This window comes from Notolabrus celidotus, chromosome 23 (assembly GCF_009762535.1).
Source record: "Notolabrus celidotus isolate fNotCel1 chromosome 23, fNotCel1.pri, whole genome shotgun sequence".
NCBI classification, from domain to species: Eukaryota; Metazoa; Chordata; class Actinopteri; order Labriformes; family Labridae; genus Notolabrus; species Notolabrus celidotus.
In genome coordinates this window covers 14,237,742-14,256,666 of record NC_048294.1, presented here as the reverse complement: position 1 = coordinate 14,256,666, position 18,925 = coordinate 14,237,742, and the positions used below count along the sequence as shown (strand labels likewise).

The 18,925-nt window shown below is 41.2% G+C and overlaps 1 protein-coding gene across 6 annotated transcripts in view; it reads right to left on the bottom strand.

Annotated features, from left to right (window-relative positions):
* Positions 1-18,347, bottom strand: part of LOC117807150 (multiple PDZ domain protein) — a 57,729-nt gene extending 39,382 nt beyond the window's left edge. For 3 of the 6 annotated variants that reach the window (XM_034676227.1, XM_034676228.1, XM_034676231.1), the window contains exons 1-11: positions 18,078-18,347; positions 13,973-14,051; positions 10,347-10,513; positions 5,908-6,069; positions 5,440-5,579; positions 5,122-5,335; positions 4,653-4,775; positions 4,219-4,419; positions 3,601-3,703; positions 1,025-1,113; positions 350-584 (exon numbers count right to left, since the gene is read on the bottom strand). In XM_034676227.1, the coding sequence (XP_034532118.1) occupies positions 350-584; positions 1,025-1,113; positions 3,601-3,703; positions 4,219-4,419; positions 4,653-4,775; positions 5,122-5,335; positions 5,440-5,579; positions 5,908-6,069; positions 10,347-10,513; positions 13,973-13,988 (1,450 nt within the window). In that variant the 5' untranslated portion in view covers positions 13,989-14,051; positions 18,078-18,347. Of the gene's footprint in view, positions 1-349; positions 585-1,024; positions 1,114-3,600; positions 3,704-4,218; positions 4,420-4,652; positions 4,776-5,121; positions 5,336-5,439; positions 5,580-5,907; positions 6,070-10,346; positions 10,514-13,972; positions 14,052-15,050; positions 15,067-18,077 lie in introns of those variants that run through there. The other 3 variants (XM_034676229.1, XM_034676230.1, XM_034676226.1) reach the window with 2 other exon arrangements.
* Between the last annotated feature and the right edge of the window lie 578 nt (positions 18,348-18,925).

Sequence of the window (18,925 nt, the reverse complement as noted above, 5' to 3'; positions counted from 1 at the left end):
TTAGGAGGAGCTGTCTAACAGGAAAAACATCATTATCAGAGATGGTGTCAAATAATACTGAAATTTATCAACATATAAGTTGTTCTGTAACAGGATGCGGTCTGCTACTTATTCAGTTAAGGAACATTTTTCTCATTCACAGTATATGATGATGCTGATATCACCTGCACTGCATATGAGAATAACTTGATTTTTAAAGGCATCTAAAGAAAGAATTGTTTTGTGTCTCATCACTGCACTGTGAAAACTTCTGTCCCACCACATTACCTCATCAAATTACATCTTTCCAAGACATAATGAAGAGCTGCAGTCTATCCTTATTAACTTCCTCCCACTCTCTCCTCCCTACCTTGAACTTCTTCCTCAGCATTCCTCCTCTCCAGCTCCAGCTCCCTCATGACGGTGGCGGTGGCAGGGATGGTGGTGCAGGGGGGCAGGACGGTGACGATGGGGGTCACGGCAGGAGGGATCTCCTCGGGCTTGAAGCCCCGCCGGATCAGCTTCAGGTGGACCGTCTGGCCCGTGTGTCTCAGCACTTCCACTGCCTGTTGGTTGGTGTATCCTTGGATGTCTACTCCGTCGACCTGCAGGGGCGATCATATGTGAGTGTATGGGTTAAAAAGGGGGCAAGATAAGAGCTGGATTTTCAGAATACATTCTATTCATTATATTAGAGCATTAGGATGACAAAATGCACCAGTTTTGAAAATTCTCATTTGATTACATTCTTAAGTGGGTCCAAAAGCTATTTATTATTGAAGAACAGAAATCAGTCAAGCACACACTAATACACACCAATACACTTGAAAAAGTTAGTGTGTAAAAATTTCAAAGAATAACAGAGGATAAGACTAATTCAGGTTCCAGTGATGCAAGAAATTACACATATTTTAAGTTAAGTCTTAAAGTCCTGCAGTTATAAATGAAAAACTACTATTTTATATTCAAAATCACCAGAAAGAACACTTTAATATTGACCTATTCATTGTGCTACAGCTACAGATTGAATATTTAGGGTACTCACAGCTATTATCTGGTCTCCAACATGAATACGTCCGTCTTGGTCTACGGCACTGTCTTTCGTTATGCTCTTTACAAAAATTCCAGAAGGCTCTGAAGAGTCAGAACAAGAGGAAAAACAAAAGAAGTTGATGAAAGGTCTGTGAACACAACATGAAACAAGACCGAAGAACACAAACAGATATTTCAGTCACTGTGAGCAAGCCTTTTCTTAATCAAAGTAAAACTGAAAACTGAAGTGATGAAGAAAAACACTCTTGTGCTGTCCTTGGAAAAGTTTAGTATGCTTTTCATATCAGTGAATAGAACAAGTTAAATAAAGGTTGCCTGGGGTTTCCATTAAACTGCAGCATATTGCTCAGTTCTAAAAGAGAAGATCACTGCTAAGTTTGTCTTTATGGACACTTTTACTGCAGTTGGAACATTTGCCTTAACCTAAAAAAGCTGTTGTAGCTCGTGTTTTACGGAACATACACACACAGCAGAGATGATCGCATTTAGTCAAAGTTCATCTATTTGACGTCACCAGCTGTTGCTTCGATTTCTGCATTCGGTGGTTTTATTGTGTTTGCCAGTTGGAAAAGTTACCAAGACTTTAAAGCTCCTGGGTCAACTTTTGGTTGTTATGAAATAGTCCGAATATTTACGCCCTTAAACAAGCTACAAGAACGAATGAGACCATTTCTAAATTGTTTTCATTAATACCTGGAACTGCTGAGTAAAGGTATCAAACATACTAATAAACTATACTCTCCAAAAACAGTGTTTTTGTTTTATGTTTTACGCTGTTAAGATTGTCATTGAGTAATACATTTTAGTGTTAAAAGAAGGCAGGATGAGTTTTTTTAGTTGAATAACAGTTATACATGTACAGAACGAGATCAGCGAAGAGAAATGTACTGCTTTGTCCACAGGGGGCGCCAAATTCAACCCAAACCAAAAGTTCCTCACATCAGCTAATCAGGGCTAAATAAATATGAGCTGACTTTAGGTGCATTTGGACCAAGAGTTGGGTGGTCTTTTAGCCCCCAGAACTACTGTACCCTGAACTAAAAGGTTCAGGGTAATGTCTGGAGTCCGGGGTAGACAGTGCAAATCAGGCCAGTGACGTATGGAGGGGGAAAAAAGTAAATGCACCACACCACCCGACCAGTAGAGGGCAGTAAAACAAAGACGAATGCCATTCATCACGGATGACACCATAGAAGCAGACGGACAGGCAAGTATCACAACAGTTAGCCTGTTAGCATGGAAGAGACTCAGCTCGTGCTGTTTCAGATGGTGCACTATTTCATCACAGGTGGATTCACTGAATCAACACGTGAGAGGAGATAAGTGCAAGTAGCAAAGACATTTTAACACAGCTTTAAAATCGTTTTAACTCAAAAAGGCCGTGGCAGAGATCGGCCGGTGTTTTGGTTTAAATCGCAACCCTGTTAACTTCCGAATTTCAGTCTGATGCGTCCCTCATAAACATCTTTAGATGATCATTAAATACTTATCTGATGAGGATTTCGAATCTTAAAACTTCCTGTGTTTCAACAACCGTGTAAACTCCACAAACAATGACACGTTCAGCTGAAGGTCTCAAGTTTACAGGGTCACTTTTAAAACCGTAACACCAGGAGAGACGCGTTTGCGGTGGGCTGAGAGAAGACTGCTGTTACAAGCTGCTGTTACACACAGCTTCTTCTTTTGAAAAGTACACACACATACAATAAAGATAGGACAAATGAAAAAAAGAGAAATCAAGTGAATCACAGATGTGTGTGATGTTATTGTGGACAGCGGGTGGAATAAAACACTGCAGGTAAGCTACCAATCAGACATGTTCAGCATTGCAGGCCCTGCCCCCCAAAAGCCCCGGGACCTTTGAAATGTACTACCCCCCTAGCAGGGGAGATTATCTACCCCTGAACTAAATTTAGACCCTGGATCCACTGGTCCAAATGCACATAGTTTTGGGGTAAAGTTCCTCTGGTCGAAAAACACCTTTTGTAGGGCCCATAACCATGGATAATGCTGCTATCATTTTCACATGTACCCCCTTTTGTTATTACACATTTGGTCCAGTATTACTGACTTAAAAATTATTAATCAGAGCAGCTTTAACATATATTTAGTGAAAATTCAAAAGTACACATGTAAGCTGCAGTGAGGAGCTTTTGGTTTGTGTTGATTTTTGTGCTCCCACAGGTCAAAATGAGAAGCTCCTCAATGCATTGTGCAATGCAGGGGTGGAGCTCAATGTGGGCTGTGACAAATGTTTGACTATGCCCACTCCCATTGACATCAATGTTACACACTCAAGGCCAGTAGTTTCCAGCAGACAACTCTTGACTGCCTCAAGCATGCTAATATTGCCCTAGGCATCATGCATGTGATGCACATGACAACACCTACTCCACAGCAGCGCTTTCCAGCATCCAAAATAAGTACATATTTGGGCAGCTATTGTTCTCGTCTGTTTATGTAGCTCATAAAAAGGGATTGATATTATTTTAACTTTTCATTTCCAGCTTCAGTCTCCTCACAGAGGCTCTAAATGCTCCACTCAGAAACTAATCTTCCATTTCTTACCTGAATTTTTATCTCCGACGTAGCCAGCAATAGTGATCCCCAGTCCCTGTGCGTTCTTTGTAAGGCTCACATCAAAAGCGTCAGCCTCATCATCCTCATATCCCTGTGAGAAGATTAAAGCAGATAACGGGTACACAGACTGAAGAATAAATAAAAGTAACAGCTGATTCATCAGCAGTCTGAGTGCTCAGCAAACACTCTTTTCAACTCTAATAATAAGCGATCTGAACATGTCAGCCGTAAAAACTACTGTGCAGTGGAAAGAATATGTTGTTTGTCATTCAGACAGTGAGTCATTGAATTTCATTCATACTTAAACAGGACTGAGTGTTGAAAATAGCCATGAAATTCTGAGAAAGTAACGCAATATCTGCTCTCCAGAGTGTGAAAGTGTGAGTCACGAGTGATGCAAGCTTCAACTATTTTTCTCTCCATTGATTCAGACTGTCAAGCATAAGACAGAATAACAGCTGAGATGAAAAGCTGAACTTTAGCTCTGAAATGCTTTTGATGTACGTGTTTGACTCTGAATGTGTGTCCTGATCTATTATTGTGTAGATTTGTTACAGAGAAACAGCATTACTATCTTTGTTTTTGAAGTGACATGTCTTCTCTCACCTGTTGTTCCGTGACAGTGGGGAGCACTATGGGCATGACAGCAGAGACAGAGGGAAGCTCATCCACGGGACCCCTGGTTACCACCAGCTTCACCCTGTTGCCACACTGCCTGAGGACCTGCGCCACCTGTTCGCTGCCCATGCCGTACAGGTCAGTGTCTCCAATTCTCAGGATGTGGTCCCCACTGCGCAGGCGGCTGTCCTGAGATAGAAAAACAAACACATTCTCTGACTTAGTCTGTGAAAACTACCAACACAAACACGATGCCAACCCCAAACAAAGAAAAAAGGAGCTGTTTGACTCAAATCATCCTCATTCTATCTGAAAGAGACATCTCTAAAAAAATAGAAGGTGTTACTTTTAACACTTTTAACTGAACTAACCCCCAAAAACAAATTCCCTCATAAAGTAGGATGCATTTATGTAATAATCACCTGATCAGCGATGCCTCCAGGAAGGATGGTTTTGACAATCACCCCTGTGGTTTTACCTCCCACAATACCAAAGCCGAGACCGGTGCCATCGTTGACCAGCTCAATTGTCTCCACGTGCTGCCACTAGTAGAAAAAAAAGAAACAGTAAACTTAGCTTACCTTTTCAGCACAAAGTCGGATTTTTTCCAGCTATAATTAAATAATCTATAAATCTACAAGCTGATTAATGATTACTGCAGTCCCTTTCTACAAGGTGTGTTCAAGACGGGATTGTTGCGTCTCTGTTATGCCTTCTTAATGTGGCTTACACTCTGGCAAGCACATGCATGTAGGATTTGAACAGCTCTACAAGAAAAGCTTGCAGGACTGTGTTCCTTTGCCAATCACACTCTTAAGTGTGACAGCTGTGTTTACGAGTGCACGTTTTTTGATCACGATATTAAGAGCTGGAATGGACAAGTGTCTGTACCGCGCTGGAGTTAGCAGAGAGTGTACTGGCAGCAGAAGGCGTGCGTGACACCGCAGGGCTGGCCAGCTGAGGTATAGGTCCTCTCGCCACCGTGAGCTGCACCCTCTCTGAAGCACACTGCAGGATGGCGATAGCCTGCTGGTGGGTCACTTTCTGGTCCAAAGGTTGGCCGTTGATGGCTAAGATCTGATCTGCTTCTCTGAGCTTCCCGTCACTGTAGGGCAAAGATGCAGGGCGACAGAAGGACGATAGGTTAAAGATGGTTGATATTTATTCTAATCAGAATTCTCTTTGTTTTATTTGTTTTTAATGGCATACCAGTGCGCCACACTTCCCGGTTGAATCTCCTGGATAAAGATGCCCAGCTCTCCGTGATTCTCGCTCTTAAGCCCCACCACGCTGAAGCCAAGACCTCCTGATGCTGGCTTTTGCAAGTCCACATGTGTGACGTAGCGGCCCTAGATCAAACAAGACATACAGAGTATAATATTTGACTGCATGCTGACTCACTGTAGCATCAAAGCTACACGCAGCCTTCAGAAGTATATTTGGAGCGCCTCAAGAGACAAGAACTCAGTTGGCAGTCTGTAGTTCTCGTCTTCAAGTCTCTTGACATTTCTTTTGAGTTCGGGAAACTAAATCAAGGTAATCTACCTGTTTGAAAATGATCAAAAGGATTGAATAATTTACTAGGTAATGAGTAAAATATCCCCATGATTGCCTTTGTTATAACACTGACCAGACTCAAAAGCAGGAGCAGACAAAATGATTTCAAATAGTCTCTACCTGTGCCATGGACTGTATAATGTGATCAAATTCTTCGGATCCCGTCTTGCCGTTGATTTGTGTCCCAGCAGGAGAGTCTGAGTAGGAAACATGGCCACCATTGGGTTTGACAGCAGCGACATGATCACCAATATCACTTCCATGTGACACTGGGCCAGTCCCCTGGAAAAATACAGGGAAAAACGTATGAAGAGTAATGTTTTGAACTGCAAAGGTTTCATTTTTAGACAGACACCTGCACAAAATAACACCATAGGACGAGCTGCTTGCCGCTTACATAACAGCTTTCAATCTCTGCAAAAATCCCCCTTCAGAGAGCTGCAACGTTTGGCTTGAATCCAACCAAATACAATTAAAACTTGGAACAAAAACACATTCATTCCTACAGCTAACGTTTAAATTTAGCAAATTTAATTTGGACACCAAAACCCTGAAGTGTAGTTGTGTGAAGCCACAGGGATGCCAGAGAGTTAGTTATCCCAGCACGATTAGCTGAATCCATGGCAGCCTAATCCTTCAGGAGATAATGGCTCTTAGCTGATGTTCCAACAATGACTCGACTCCAAATACAATATTTCCATCATGGCGGGGGGAAGCATCGCTGGCCATCTGGATGCCTTAATAAGCTGGGGTTTTAATTACTGCGATGACTTTACTTGTGTGACAGATGAATTACATGAAAGCCACGACTACATAAAACAGTGTTTTCCGGTTTCATTAGCCAAAGGGCAGAACGTTTATGACCAGCTGAATTGGATTCAAAAGGACAGACATTATGCGCTGCAGTCATTTCATAAACAGTCCATTTAGCATATGGCACTGCCAAGCTAAAGCTGTCCTTGTGAACTTGTGTATGTACATATTGAAGTGAACTGCAAAACTTTCCGAGCCTCACAGGCATGTTCTGTAAAGTATGCCTCCTTTAAAACACAGACCCAGATTAATCCTGAGGAACAAAACTCTATAGGACAGGCCACATTAGGGCAGCACACTGCAAACAAAACCCTCTGGGCCAGGCTAAGTTAGCGTAGCATGCTGCTAAGTTGCTGTCCTCATGCATGAGCTTTGTTAGCTGGGGCCTGGCTAAGAGGATTAAAGTTCCAGTTTGGTTCTTGCACATTTAAGAAATTGTTTCTGCCCCACTTCACACAGCAGCCGCTTTCTCATTGGAGGAGTGGGGGCCTCGTCGCCATAGCGACACAGACTGTGCAAGGCCTAACTAGCAGAGCCCGAATGACGGACAGTGTGTGTCTGTGTTTATATGTCTGGCTCTTGTCTCAAAACAAAACCCAACACACACACTCTGTCCAAATTGGTTCATGTGAAGGGGCCGAACAAGAGCAGGAGGGTTTTGACTCCCTATTAAAGCATAATACAGACGTGTTGTAGCTTCTGAAATATGTCTCTTTATCGTTGTTACACCATGGAATGAATAGGTTTTTATATCTTATGGGAATTCCCAATAAAAGGCTGCTTGATGAAATTTGCTTAGTTAAACAAACGCACACACTTTGGAATGTACCTCTTTTGAAATAAGCCTAGATTGCCGGCACACAAAAATGCCAGCAGGGCTTTTATAATCTAAATTCCACAAGGGGTAAAAAAGCTCCAGCATCCCTGCCTCCCCCTGCATAGCTCACATATTTTCATTTCTATTTCTCAAACACTTACCCTGGCCCCCTCTCCACTGTGACTTAAGAGCTCTTTCCTTCCACTTAAATGTTCAATTCTCGATGGACAGAATCAGCTTGGAAAAGAAGTCCCTGACTTGGACCAACTATCTCTGCTCATGTTCCCATATTATATCTGGCTTGTGTGAACCTTGACAGCAGTTTTGCCATAGCAGAAACACCACTGGGGATGGGGATTGAAAGAGGGTGAGGGTTTGTGTCTTGACACAAGCCAAAAACTGACTCAGTGAGGTCGCTAGGGAGACAGGGAAGATAAAGTCAAAAGCAATCCTTTCCCAACCTGACTGAGGTCAGGAGTCTTGGTTTCTCCTGGATTCTGCTCTGGTTATTCGTGTAAACACTGACAACAGATTTCTGCACATTTTTCACTCTTAAAACAGTATTAGCATGTCCATATGTTCATCAACACTATTACTGGTCGCTGCAGTTGTTTCTCTTCTCCGTACCAGCTGTTGAGAGCTCCCTTCCTAATGTGATTCCACACTCTACTTTCTGTGCAATAATGCATTCAAAAGTTCAGCCAAACCAGTTATGAGGCTTCAATATGCTGAATTAGTGTAATTAAATGGGCATCTTCCCAAGGGCACAGACTTTTTGGAGCAAAACTCTATCTTTGTGCTGTTGTTTCACCACCGCAGTTAAGCAAGTAAACACTGAGATGAGATTTGTTAGAATAAATTACCTTAATTTTGGAAGAGACTACCTTTTATTCGTACATATTCATATTGCCTAACTCTAATTGTATCCCTGACTGAATTTTAGAATGCATTTGTGGAACGAATGTGCAAAAAGGAATAATTACAGAAAGCATTTACTCATGTATTGTACAGGCATACTGTAATGTTAAAATACACCTTACCTCGTCTGTCATTAGAACCCATTGTTACCATCATGCTTATCGTTTCAGACTGGGGCTGGGTGACTCTAAAAGGGCTCCTTCAAGAGCAACTTAGTTATATTTTTTACAAGATCAATACATAACTTGGAAAACAGCTGCTGGAAAAGTTAATCATTGTTTTTAAAGTTTTACAAGACACAAGTTCCAGAATTTGGGGTATGAAGGGGCCATTTGAGGTAGCTGCTAAAACCCCTTTTTTTTCCAACATTGCGTCACAGTACGTCACAGAGGGACCCGGGCTCTCTGACTCTGACATTTCCCCCACAAACACCTAGGAAACAAAATATCAGGATACTCTCATCATTCTCCCTCTCTGCCTTATCCCTTTGTCTGTCTCTCTCACTTCACTTTCATCAGCCTTTAAAAACCATCAAAAAACAAACACTCTGGAAAAAAAAAGTAAAAAAAACAGAGATGCAGACAGAGAACAAAGAGCTGAGTTGAGCTACAGAGAAGAATATAGTACCAGATGCAGTGACAACGTGATATGAAACTCTGTTCATGAAGCCTGATGTACCCCTCGAGTCTGCTGTTTACCAGTTAAACATAAGAACTAAAGGTGCATTTCGACCAAGAGTTCCGGGGTCTTTTACCAGAACTACTTTCACTGGAACTAAAAGGTTCCTCTGCCTCCATTGTTGTCTGCGTTTCGACCGCGGGCTGAAGTCCCGGGTAGATTGTGCAAATCAGGCCAGTGACATATGGAGAAAAAAAATGATATTAAATCATACTTTGAAATCTTTATAAATAACTGAACTAGTATGCATTCCCAGGAACTCCCTCTGTGTTTCTGTGTAAACTCCACAAACACTGTTACGTTCAACCGAAAGTCCCAGGACCTTTGAAAAGTACTACCCCCGAAGCAGGGGCTTTTCAGGGGGGAGATTATCTACCCCTGAACTAAATTTAAACTCTGGTTCCTCCGGTCGAAACGCATGTAATTCAGGGGTAAAGTCCCGAGTTCCAGGGTAAAGTCCCTGCGGTCAAAAAACGCCTGGGGCAGAGGAACCTTTTAGTTCAGGGTAAAGTAGTTCTGGGGGCTAAAAGACCCCGGAACTCTTGGTCACAATGCACCTTAACTGCAGACTGGAGTCTCTGACGACAGTGGAAAAAACAGACCAAATAAGCTGCGTGATAGACACACATCCCATTCATAAAACATATGTATCCGCACCCAAATGAATTATATATAGACTACAGTGCACTGCTCGTGGGTCTCATTTCCTGATGATTTCTATTAAAGCATCCGCATGTAATTTTGTGGACTTGACGCGGAAATGCAGGACAGATTGCATGATTGAGTGAGGTAGAAAGCATGACAGATCCGTGTTTCATCTGCTCGTCTCCTCTATGAATCATCTGTACTGTCACTGTGCTATTATAGACTAACAACTGTGGCATGAACACATCATTAGATGCCCTTTGATGTCCCAACATAAAAATGTCACCATGCTAGTCGTGCTCAGGCAACATTATGATCATGAAAGTACACACATGAGCTCCTTTTTCCCACTGAATATTACTGCTACTGTGTATATTATTTGTAAACTGGACTACCGTGATGCCGCCATCTGCCATTTTGGAAGTTAAAGTTCATACATTAATAATGCAGACCTCTCAATGACAGTAACATTGTACTCCCTTTATAACCGTACATAATAACTCAGCTTTCTGGGAGCACAGAGTCACCCATGTCCAGCTTCGTTATTCAGATTTAACATCCTAGTAGTCTTGCAGGCCCAGTTAAGATTCCATTAATGAATATGGAATTGTTTATAGGCAAATTAAACCAACATTTAAATGATAAAGCAGTCCTGTATTGAAGTATTGGATATCAACAAAAAGCTTACCTGGTCTCTGAGATGCTGCACAGACTTCTGCAGGGCCAGGATCTGGTGGAAGAGGGGGCTCTGGAGCACTGATTTCAGCAGGTTGAGCTTCTCCTCCGTGGGCACCTCCCCCCGCTCCTTCAGTTTGGCCTGGAGACGCTCCACCGCCTGCAAGGCACGCTGTGTATCTGCAAGCCGTCGCATATTTCAGTGACAGGGCCAGCCGGGGTGAAGGAGTGGATGCAGGGAGAGATAGAGGTGGAGAGAGGTGATGAGGATGGAGGCTTTATCAGCACATGGGCAGCTCAGATAGTGAGTCAGGGAATTGTGTTTGGACATGGCTCCATTTTTACATTTAAATATAATTAGATTTAACTTTTTAAAAGTATAGAATGTGCTCTCACAGGTTGGTTTATATCTTTTCACTTCCTCTTTAAGTTTAACTATAGTGTGTCAATATCGTATAAAGAAGAATGGAGAGTCCTTGCAGGTTTAGCGGAGGCTGTCTTGGGATCAGCAGACCTTACTATATCGAAATCACAATGCATCAGGTTCAGCACCAGAAGAAAGAAAAACGTATTTCTCAGCACGCAGCTTGTTTGCAGAACAGTAATGTTTCCTCTCTGCCTATAGGGTCAATGGTGGGTTGCACAGCAGTAAAGAATGGGTATCAGGAGAGAAAGATAAAAGACTCAAACCCTCCACAGTTTGCTTGCTGGACCCTGCATAAGCCCCACAATCAAGCTACTCCAGAGTGGCTTGTTACAGCGGATGGGCCAGCCCAACGTCATCGAAACAGAAATGAAGCAATTTCAGAAGCTCACCAACTGTGACTAACGCCTAATAGGGCGTGCACAAGGTCAAGAGCACTTTTTGCACTTAGAAGCTTTGTTGTTTGAACAAAGGTTGTAAACAAGCCGGTAACACAGCAGCCTCAGAAGACTTTTTCCTCTTCACTCCTGATCCTATGCAGGTGGTTATTTCACTGGCATCACCCTCAACTTTGTCCGAATAATAATGAGTCCCACCAGACTTTGGCTAAAAGAAAGTGTGTATGGTTGAGCCAATATATAGAGACTGACAGATACTACCGTCTGATATGGGCCTCGCAAAGAAATATCGGCACAGGTATTATTCGCCTAAAAAGACCCAGCAAAGAAAACAGTGGGTATTATTGGCCAATATTGGTCTAGTTAAGAAGTATGGGTTGAGTGATTTTATTTGATGTTATAGGCCTCACAAAGAAATATTTGTTGGCTGATATAGGCCCGGCAAATAATTATTGGCCATAATGGGTCAAACAAAGAAATCCTGATGCAGATGTTGTTGGCCTGACAAAGAAAGATTGGTAGATATATTGTTGACCAATACGGGCCAAGCAAGACATACTGGTATGCGTGTAAGTGTCCAATATTGGCCTGACAACTAAATATCGTACAGATATTGTTGATTGTTATGCACGTAGCAAAGAAATGTCAGTACAGATATTAGAGGCCAATATGGGCCAAACAAATAATTATACAGTTATCGTTGGCCAATATATGCATAACAAAGAAATGTCGGCACAGATGTTGTTGGCCTATATAGGCATTGCAAAGCAATATGGGTAAAGACAGTATTGGATGAAATAGGCCTTGCAAATAAATACTGATTAAGATATTATTGGCTGATTTCTGCCTTGCATGGAATTATTGGTTAAGATATTTGGCAGATATGGGCCAAGCAAATAAATATAGGTATTTCTTTATGTGTTGTTCATTTTAGAATAGAGTGCTAGGGACAATATTGTCTTGTCGATTTTGAAACTCTGTGAAGCACTTTGTGACCATGCTCTAAGAAAGGTGCTATACTAAATAAAGATTACTTACCTACTTACTTACTTACTTACTTACTTACTTACTAGGGAAGACTTTAAATGGTGTCATCCCATTGTTTATACTGTAGCCTGCTATTGGCTGTTTTCGAAACCACCTGTTATACGAGTAGATTGTACCGATTATGCCGAAATTCAGTATGTAGTATGATGTATTTGAACAAGAGCAAAATCTGCGGTATGCCAAAACTACCAGGATGTCGTACTGATTCAGGAAAATTGAACATTATGTAGTGGACAAGTTTCCCACAATGCACAGAGCTAACGTTCCACTTCTTAATTCTTCCGTTTATGACGGGGTCACTCAGTTTTCAGATGCTGTGAAGATTATTAAATTCCATAAACCACTTCTTAACTTTTTAAATCATAAGTGGATGCCAAAGAAGCAGTTTCACTGTCAGCTTGGCCGTTGTTTACTTCCGCTTTCCGAAACCGTAAATTCAACGGCGCCTGGCCCAACATACTGCAAAATAGATCCAACAGAACAGTCATACTACATACTACCTTCAGACGCAGTACGTAGTATGCAGTATGTACTGCATACTACACTTGTAGGTTGTATGCAGCAGGCAGCTTCGAAAACAGCCAATGTTTCCAATACTTTTAGCACTGTCTGCAGCATCACAGCTAAGCAGGCAGTGGTCCATGTTGTTGGTAACATGGGATTCTTATCTGTGTTAACCAGGTTCATCTTTCTGTCTGAATCCAACATTTGGTTCAAAAGCAGATGATGAGAATGACACTATTCAGATCTGAATAGTATCAAGTTTGATTCCATCCTGAAGTATTTCACTTTTCACATTCTCAGTTTCTTTGGGCCTTAATTCAAATGCAACCAAGACTGTTGTATCAAGCCCCCCCCCCCCATTTCCCCAACGTCCACATTTCAGTGTATGAGCACACAGTCAACATGCCAGTCTTGAGAGTGACCACAGCTTGCGGCATTAAAGAAAGAAGCTGGCAGCACCAGCCTGGCTCCATGCTTGACAGTTGGACAAATAAATCTCTATGGGGACAAACAAACAATCAAGTATGTGGCAACATTATCAGATATGGCTACATTGGCAGTCCACACGCCTTGAATGTAATCCAGGGCTTCTTACACTGGTTGAGAAACACTCCAAGCAGGAGCCAAACCTTGGATGCAGAGCCAGCTAAGACCGACTCCCAATTGACTGGACCAAACCCCTTTGCAAAAAATGCTTGTTTAAGAATTGAAGATTAAAAATAAAGAGGGCCTAGTGTGGATGCCGAGGCAGTATTTCATGTTTTCTCTAGCTTATTAAAGTAACATTTAATCTCAGTTAAGCTTCGCATTTTTTATCAGAGGCACGAAAGCCTGGTCTTTTAAATAAGGGTAAGAGAAAGAAAGAACAATCTGTAATTTGTACAAATAAAAAATAACCAAACATGCCTTATAACACCCTTTACAAATAGTACATATTATGTGTTAAAAATACTAAAGGTACTAGCATTAATATCACACTAACTCAATTAGAGTTGTGACATTTAATGAATAAAAAAGTCAAGGGAAAAGTAATCAGCGTTTTTATTTAGAGAATTAATTCTTCTTTTAGTTTATGTATGAAGAATCTTTGGCCCCCTTTGGCTCTGAAACATGTCCCATTTTTTACTTTTTAGAGCCTAAATGAGGCATCGATTTATTGTAGAAGCAATCGTTAAATTCATTATAAATGTAATTAATTCTTGGTTCCAGCACGAAACTCTGCAATTCATATCTCACTGTCATGAAACAATAAAAAACATTACTTACCCATTGTTTCTATCATGTTTAGAATTCCAGTTGGATGTGATTTGACCCCATGAACAACAAGTCTTCCCTTTTTCACGGCCTGCAAAACAAGATGATATGTTAGATCTTTTTCATAACAACCATAAAACTGAATGTAAGGGCACAAAGTCCCTCATATTTTATAACTCCTAAAAGGCACTCTTTAAAAACCAAAAAATAAGAACTGGAAAGCCTTATTCTCTTCTGAACTCAACTTCTTAAACACTCTCCATCGGAAAGGTCAACATGAAAGGGAAAATGGATTTATTTCCTTTCAGTCAGGGCCATATTTATCTCTTAAGAATGCTTCACAATAACATCACAGAGGAACCATTGAGCTGAAGGACTGCAGGCTATTTACTGAGTTTCCAGCACGATGGTGCAGTGGGTCCGTTTGAGTCCAATCTATTGCAGGTTTTTAGTTCCCTTGTATTTCGATAATGCTTTTGTTGACGGATTTACACCTGGCACTTTACATTACTGGGACTTCTTTTAGTGCACTTTGACAGTAATTTTTTCATATGCTCCACACATCTGCAGCCTCAAATGAGATCAGATAACCTATATTTCTTTCAAAAACTAGAAAGGGATGAGATAGAATATCAATATTGCAATTAATCAGCTTCACAACTTGTGCGATACGATACATCTGAGGCCAAATAATGATGTTTTAATTCTAAAATACGGCTCTAAACAGATATCCCTTCCAGGTTGATTCATTGCATCATTACTTTGAGATTCCCATTCCAATATTAATGCTGCACATTTTGTATTATTCAGTTTATCAGATATGTGTGGATCCTGCATCCACTTCTGCAATTAATTATTTCATGATTTTCTTGCAACTGTTTCATTATCATAGAATCACTGTATCATTATATTGTCATTATGGAGGGCAATTCGTTGACTATTGTATTGTATTGCAACGTATCATATCGTATCATAGTTAACCAAGATTGATTGACAGGCGGGAACACTGTAGCTGTTGGCTAGAAGGCTCACAGCCCGCCTCTTCACCTCACACTAGCTCGACAGCAGTTAGGTTGAGTTCAGCACTTACAATATGGCTCCCGCTGATGATCGGCTTCAGATCAGCGCTTCAGAAACAAATGGGTGACGTCACAGAGACTACGTCCATTTTCTATACATTCCATGTCGGTAACCCTGTGATTCCCACCCATGTTGGCCAAATTCTCCATGAGCTATACTCTTTAATGTCCCTAAAAACAACTAAGTAGAGTTGGGGTAGCAGTGCAAAGACTACATGAAATTGAAAAATGTTCTATTTGTGAAAAATATGCCAGAGTCCAATTTTGATTTGTCAGACCCAAGCGGTAACCTCCGGTCTAAAAATATGAGTCCAATGCGGAAGTGCTAAAAACTGCAGTTCATCGAGGATCCTCTTGAGGCTGGCTCCAGAAGTACCGGAAACCACATACAGACCAATTCAAAAAAGCCTATCTTTACAGCAGAAATAAACATGTTAACAGCCTGGCACAAAAGACGAGTGTAGTCTGGATAGATCATTTCTCGATCAGCACACACTCTACAGGGGATGAATTTTTTCTAACGCAGCAATTTTGAAGATATTTAGATTACAAGTCTTCCAATGAGAGGCACAGTTGACTTGATTGACTGGCGGGAACACTGTAGCTGTTTGCTAGGAGGCTCAAAGCCCGCCTCTTCATGTCACAATCGCCTGACAGCAGCAATATGGCTGCCATCGACGATTGGCCTCAAAACAGCGCTTCAGAAACAGTTGGGTGACGTCACGGATACTACGTCCATATTTTATACAGTCTATAGTCAGACCACAGGAAAGCGTTACACATTACCTCAGTCCATCTTAAATGGGCTTGGACTCAGATAAATCGTCAGCTTTACTGGATCATGTTCATATATTATCTACTTTTTGCATGGAACAGTTTAACCTGCAATTTTTGAGACCTTGCAGTGATTTCCACTGAGTCATGTCTGTTTTCAATGCAGTGTCACCTTAAGGGCCAGAAGATCACAGCCATCCAATATCAGTATCAACCATGTCTCTTTGGTATAAATATGAAGTCTTCAAATCCTTTGCTATCTTTATGCTCAGGAACATCATTCTGGTATTGCTGAATTCTTTCCTCATGCATTCTCTGACAGAGTGGTGAACCTCTTCCCATGAGAGACTCAGCCGTTCTTGGCTGCCCTTTTCATATCAAGCCATGTTACTAACCAGTTTCAAATTTATGTAATTAGATGGTAGATGTTCATGTTGGTGTTTTTTAAGTATTTCACAACTTCAGTGTTTTGTCCCTGTCCCAACTGTTTTAAAATGTGTTGCTCCTATCAAATCTAACTGGAATATATATAAAACAACAGCATTTTACAGCTTCAAGCTTCCATTTTCAATTAAATATAGGCTTTAACTGATTTGAGAACCATCAAATTGTGTTCTATCAACATATTACACACGCCCAACTCTTAATAAATCGTGGTTTAACCTCAACATTATGTTATCAACCCATATGTTGTAATAGGCTGCTTGAATTAAAAATAAACAACACTTTGATAATGCAAAGCCTTGATATGATGCACATTCAGAAGCCAATCATAACAAATGATGGTGGTTTTGCCGTTTATATCTGACTCCTGCTTACACTAACTGCTGCAATAGCCGTCGTCTCCAATCCCAGCACTGTCATACATGACTTTCGAAGAGGCTTTGTTACGAGCATGTCATGAGCCAGGGAGACATTACACGATTAGAGGAGATTGGTGGGATAATTGAAAGCCCTGTATTCGGTCTTAGAATAGCTACAGTACATGTGGCACCCAGATCACAGCTACATTTGTTTGTTTACTTTCGTCTCATTTGCTTCTTCCAACTGTGTTTTCACAACTTTCATACTGATTAATGATGTTTCTAAATATAGCAGTGCAGTAGTCTGGGTGTGTACTGTGTGTTAGGCCAGTAAATAATGGTGGTCATTGTTGTGTTGTGTTGTGTTTACAGTAAGTGTGTAAATTCAAACATCTGAGTGGCTGTATTTGTTGTACAAGTAAAGTGCAGTAGAAAAGATAGGGGTGAATATGGCTTAACTACTTTAAAACTACTTATGCAACACCTTAATATGTTTGATCACCTGACTACCAATTAGTTACTTCCAGCAGGGGAAAGAATGCACATTCCAGATATAACAATGCATATCATACAATACTGCAATATCATATTTGGCTTCATACAAAATAAAAATGCATTCCTCCCTTAATAGACACATGGCTATTGGTTACATAAAGCCTATCATGGATGTTGCTTTCAGAACTCTGTGGTACAGTTTTGTTGAATTGTAACGTCACTGGAGACACATTCTTTAGCATTAGTTGGCTGGAAGTGATTCACTTAGGGTTGCACGTATACAGACGCTTTCAATGATTCACTTGAGACCTTCAAGGACTCATTTTTATACTCTAGACATGAATGTATTAACTCTTTGTTGTGGCATTTTCTGCTACAATAAACGTCGCAGTTATATTAGCTTTGCTGTGAATCGTAATTACCCATTAATAACAGGTTGCTGTGTTATCGTGCTGCTCTCCTTCGAAATAAAAGACACTGTCGGTCACGTCATGTGTAATTCACGTCTCTTTGTATCTCTTTGGTGCGTGTGAAGGTTTATTGTTGATGTAAACAGACATGTTTCCTCGTATTTTGAATAAAGTCGCCATGGCACTTGGGACAATCCGCTTTTCTCAACTCCTCCTCCTCCTTCCTTCCTTCCCCATCTCCTCCGTGGAGCGAAAAGAAGCAACAGGCTTCCGAGGTAACCGAGAAGTTACATAGTGTCACAAATTCAGAGCAGAAAACGCTCACTTTACACGACTTAAAACATACTTTGTAGCAAAAAATGGGACAGTGAAGGGTGTTTAAATCCCGTTTTCTTTGCTGAGTGACCCACAGCGACAACACACGTCTCTGAATATTTCGCCTCTAATTAGTGCAGCGAACAAAGGCGACCATTAGAAGAGCTGAATTTGCTACTATGTTGCAAAAAGCTTCATACGCGTTTCTACAAGCTACATTAGTCCAGATAAAACCACTTACATGAGTGTGGAGCCTTCACTTCCCCGACGGCCAGTCCCCTATCCTATCCCCTGTTGTCCTGCTGCTAACGGAGCTCTGACTGGGGCTTAAAGATGGGGCGTAGTGTAACCCGATCCTCTGGAGACATTTTCAGCGATAGCGGTGCAGAGAGTTGAGCTTGGACTGAAGGCGCCGCTTGCTGGTTGCCCTGCCGCCTAGGCCCCAAATGCCAGGCCTGGCGTTTGGACCCAGAGTTCTCACAATTTCAGCATCCCTGCCTTACTTCATATGTCTTAGTTTAATGTATTTATGCATATCAAACTCGACATTCGCGGGGTATCTTAACAAGTTGTAACTTTTTTTGTAATAGACATGGCGGCTTTATGGGGGACAGGGGCGTCGCCAGGAATTCTGGGCCCCCGTTGGCTCACCATAGCCAACCCTACAAAATACAACTTTTCTGCTATAATACTGGTTTATTTGCATTAAACAAAACATATGCTTAAAACTACCCTGGTTAACTGACTCTAATCTAAGCCACATATCAATTTGTTGTTGTTGTTTTTTTTTACAATTTCTCCAAATGTAACTGCACAATATTGACCTTCAGACTTCCATCTCTTTAAACAAGATTATTTGAAGCCAAGTGACTTGTTGAATAACAACAAGGGGGCATTATTTGGTATAATCTAACCTCATGAGGTAAAATAAAACTCCAAAAACCTACAGTTTACTTTAAATCAGATTCAGCCACACTTGATGCTATGAAAATATAACAATGACAAGCGTTTTTATGCATAGACAGCTGTTTAAATCACACTTATAGCCCATTGTATATGCGTTTTTAACGTATCAATCATGCATCCACA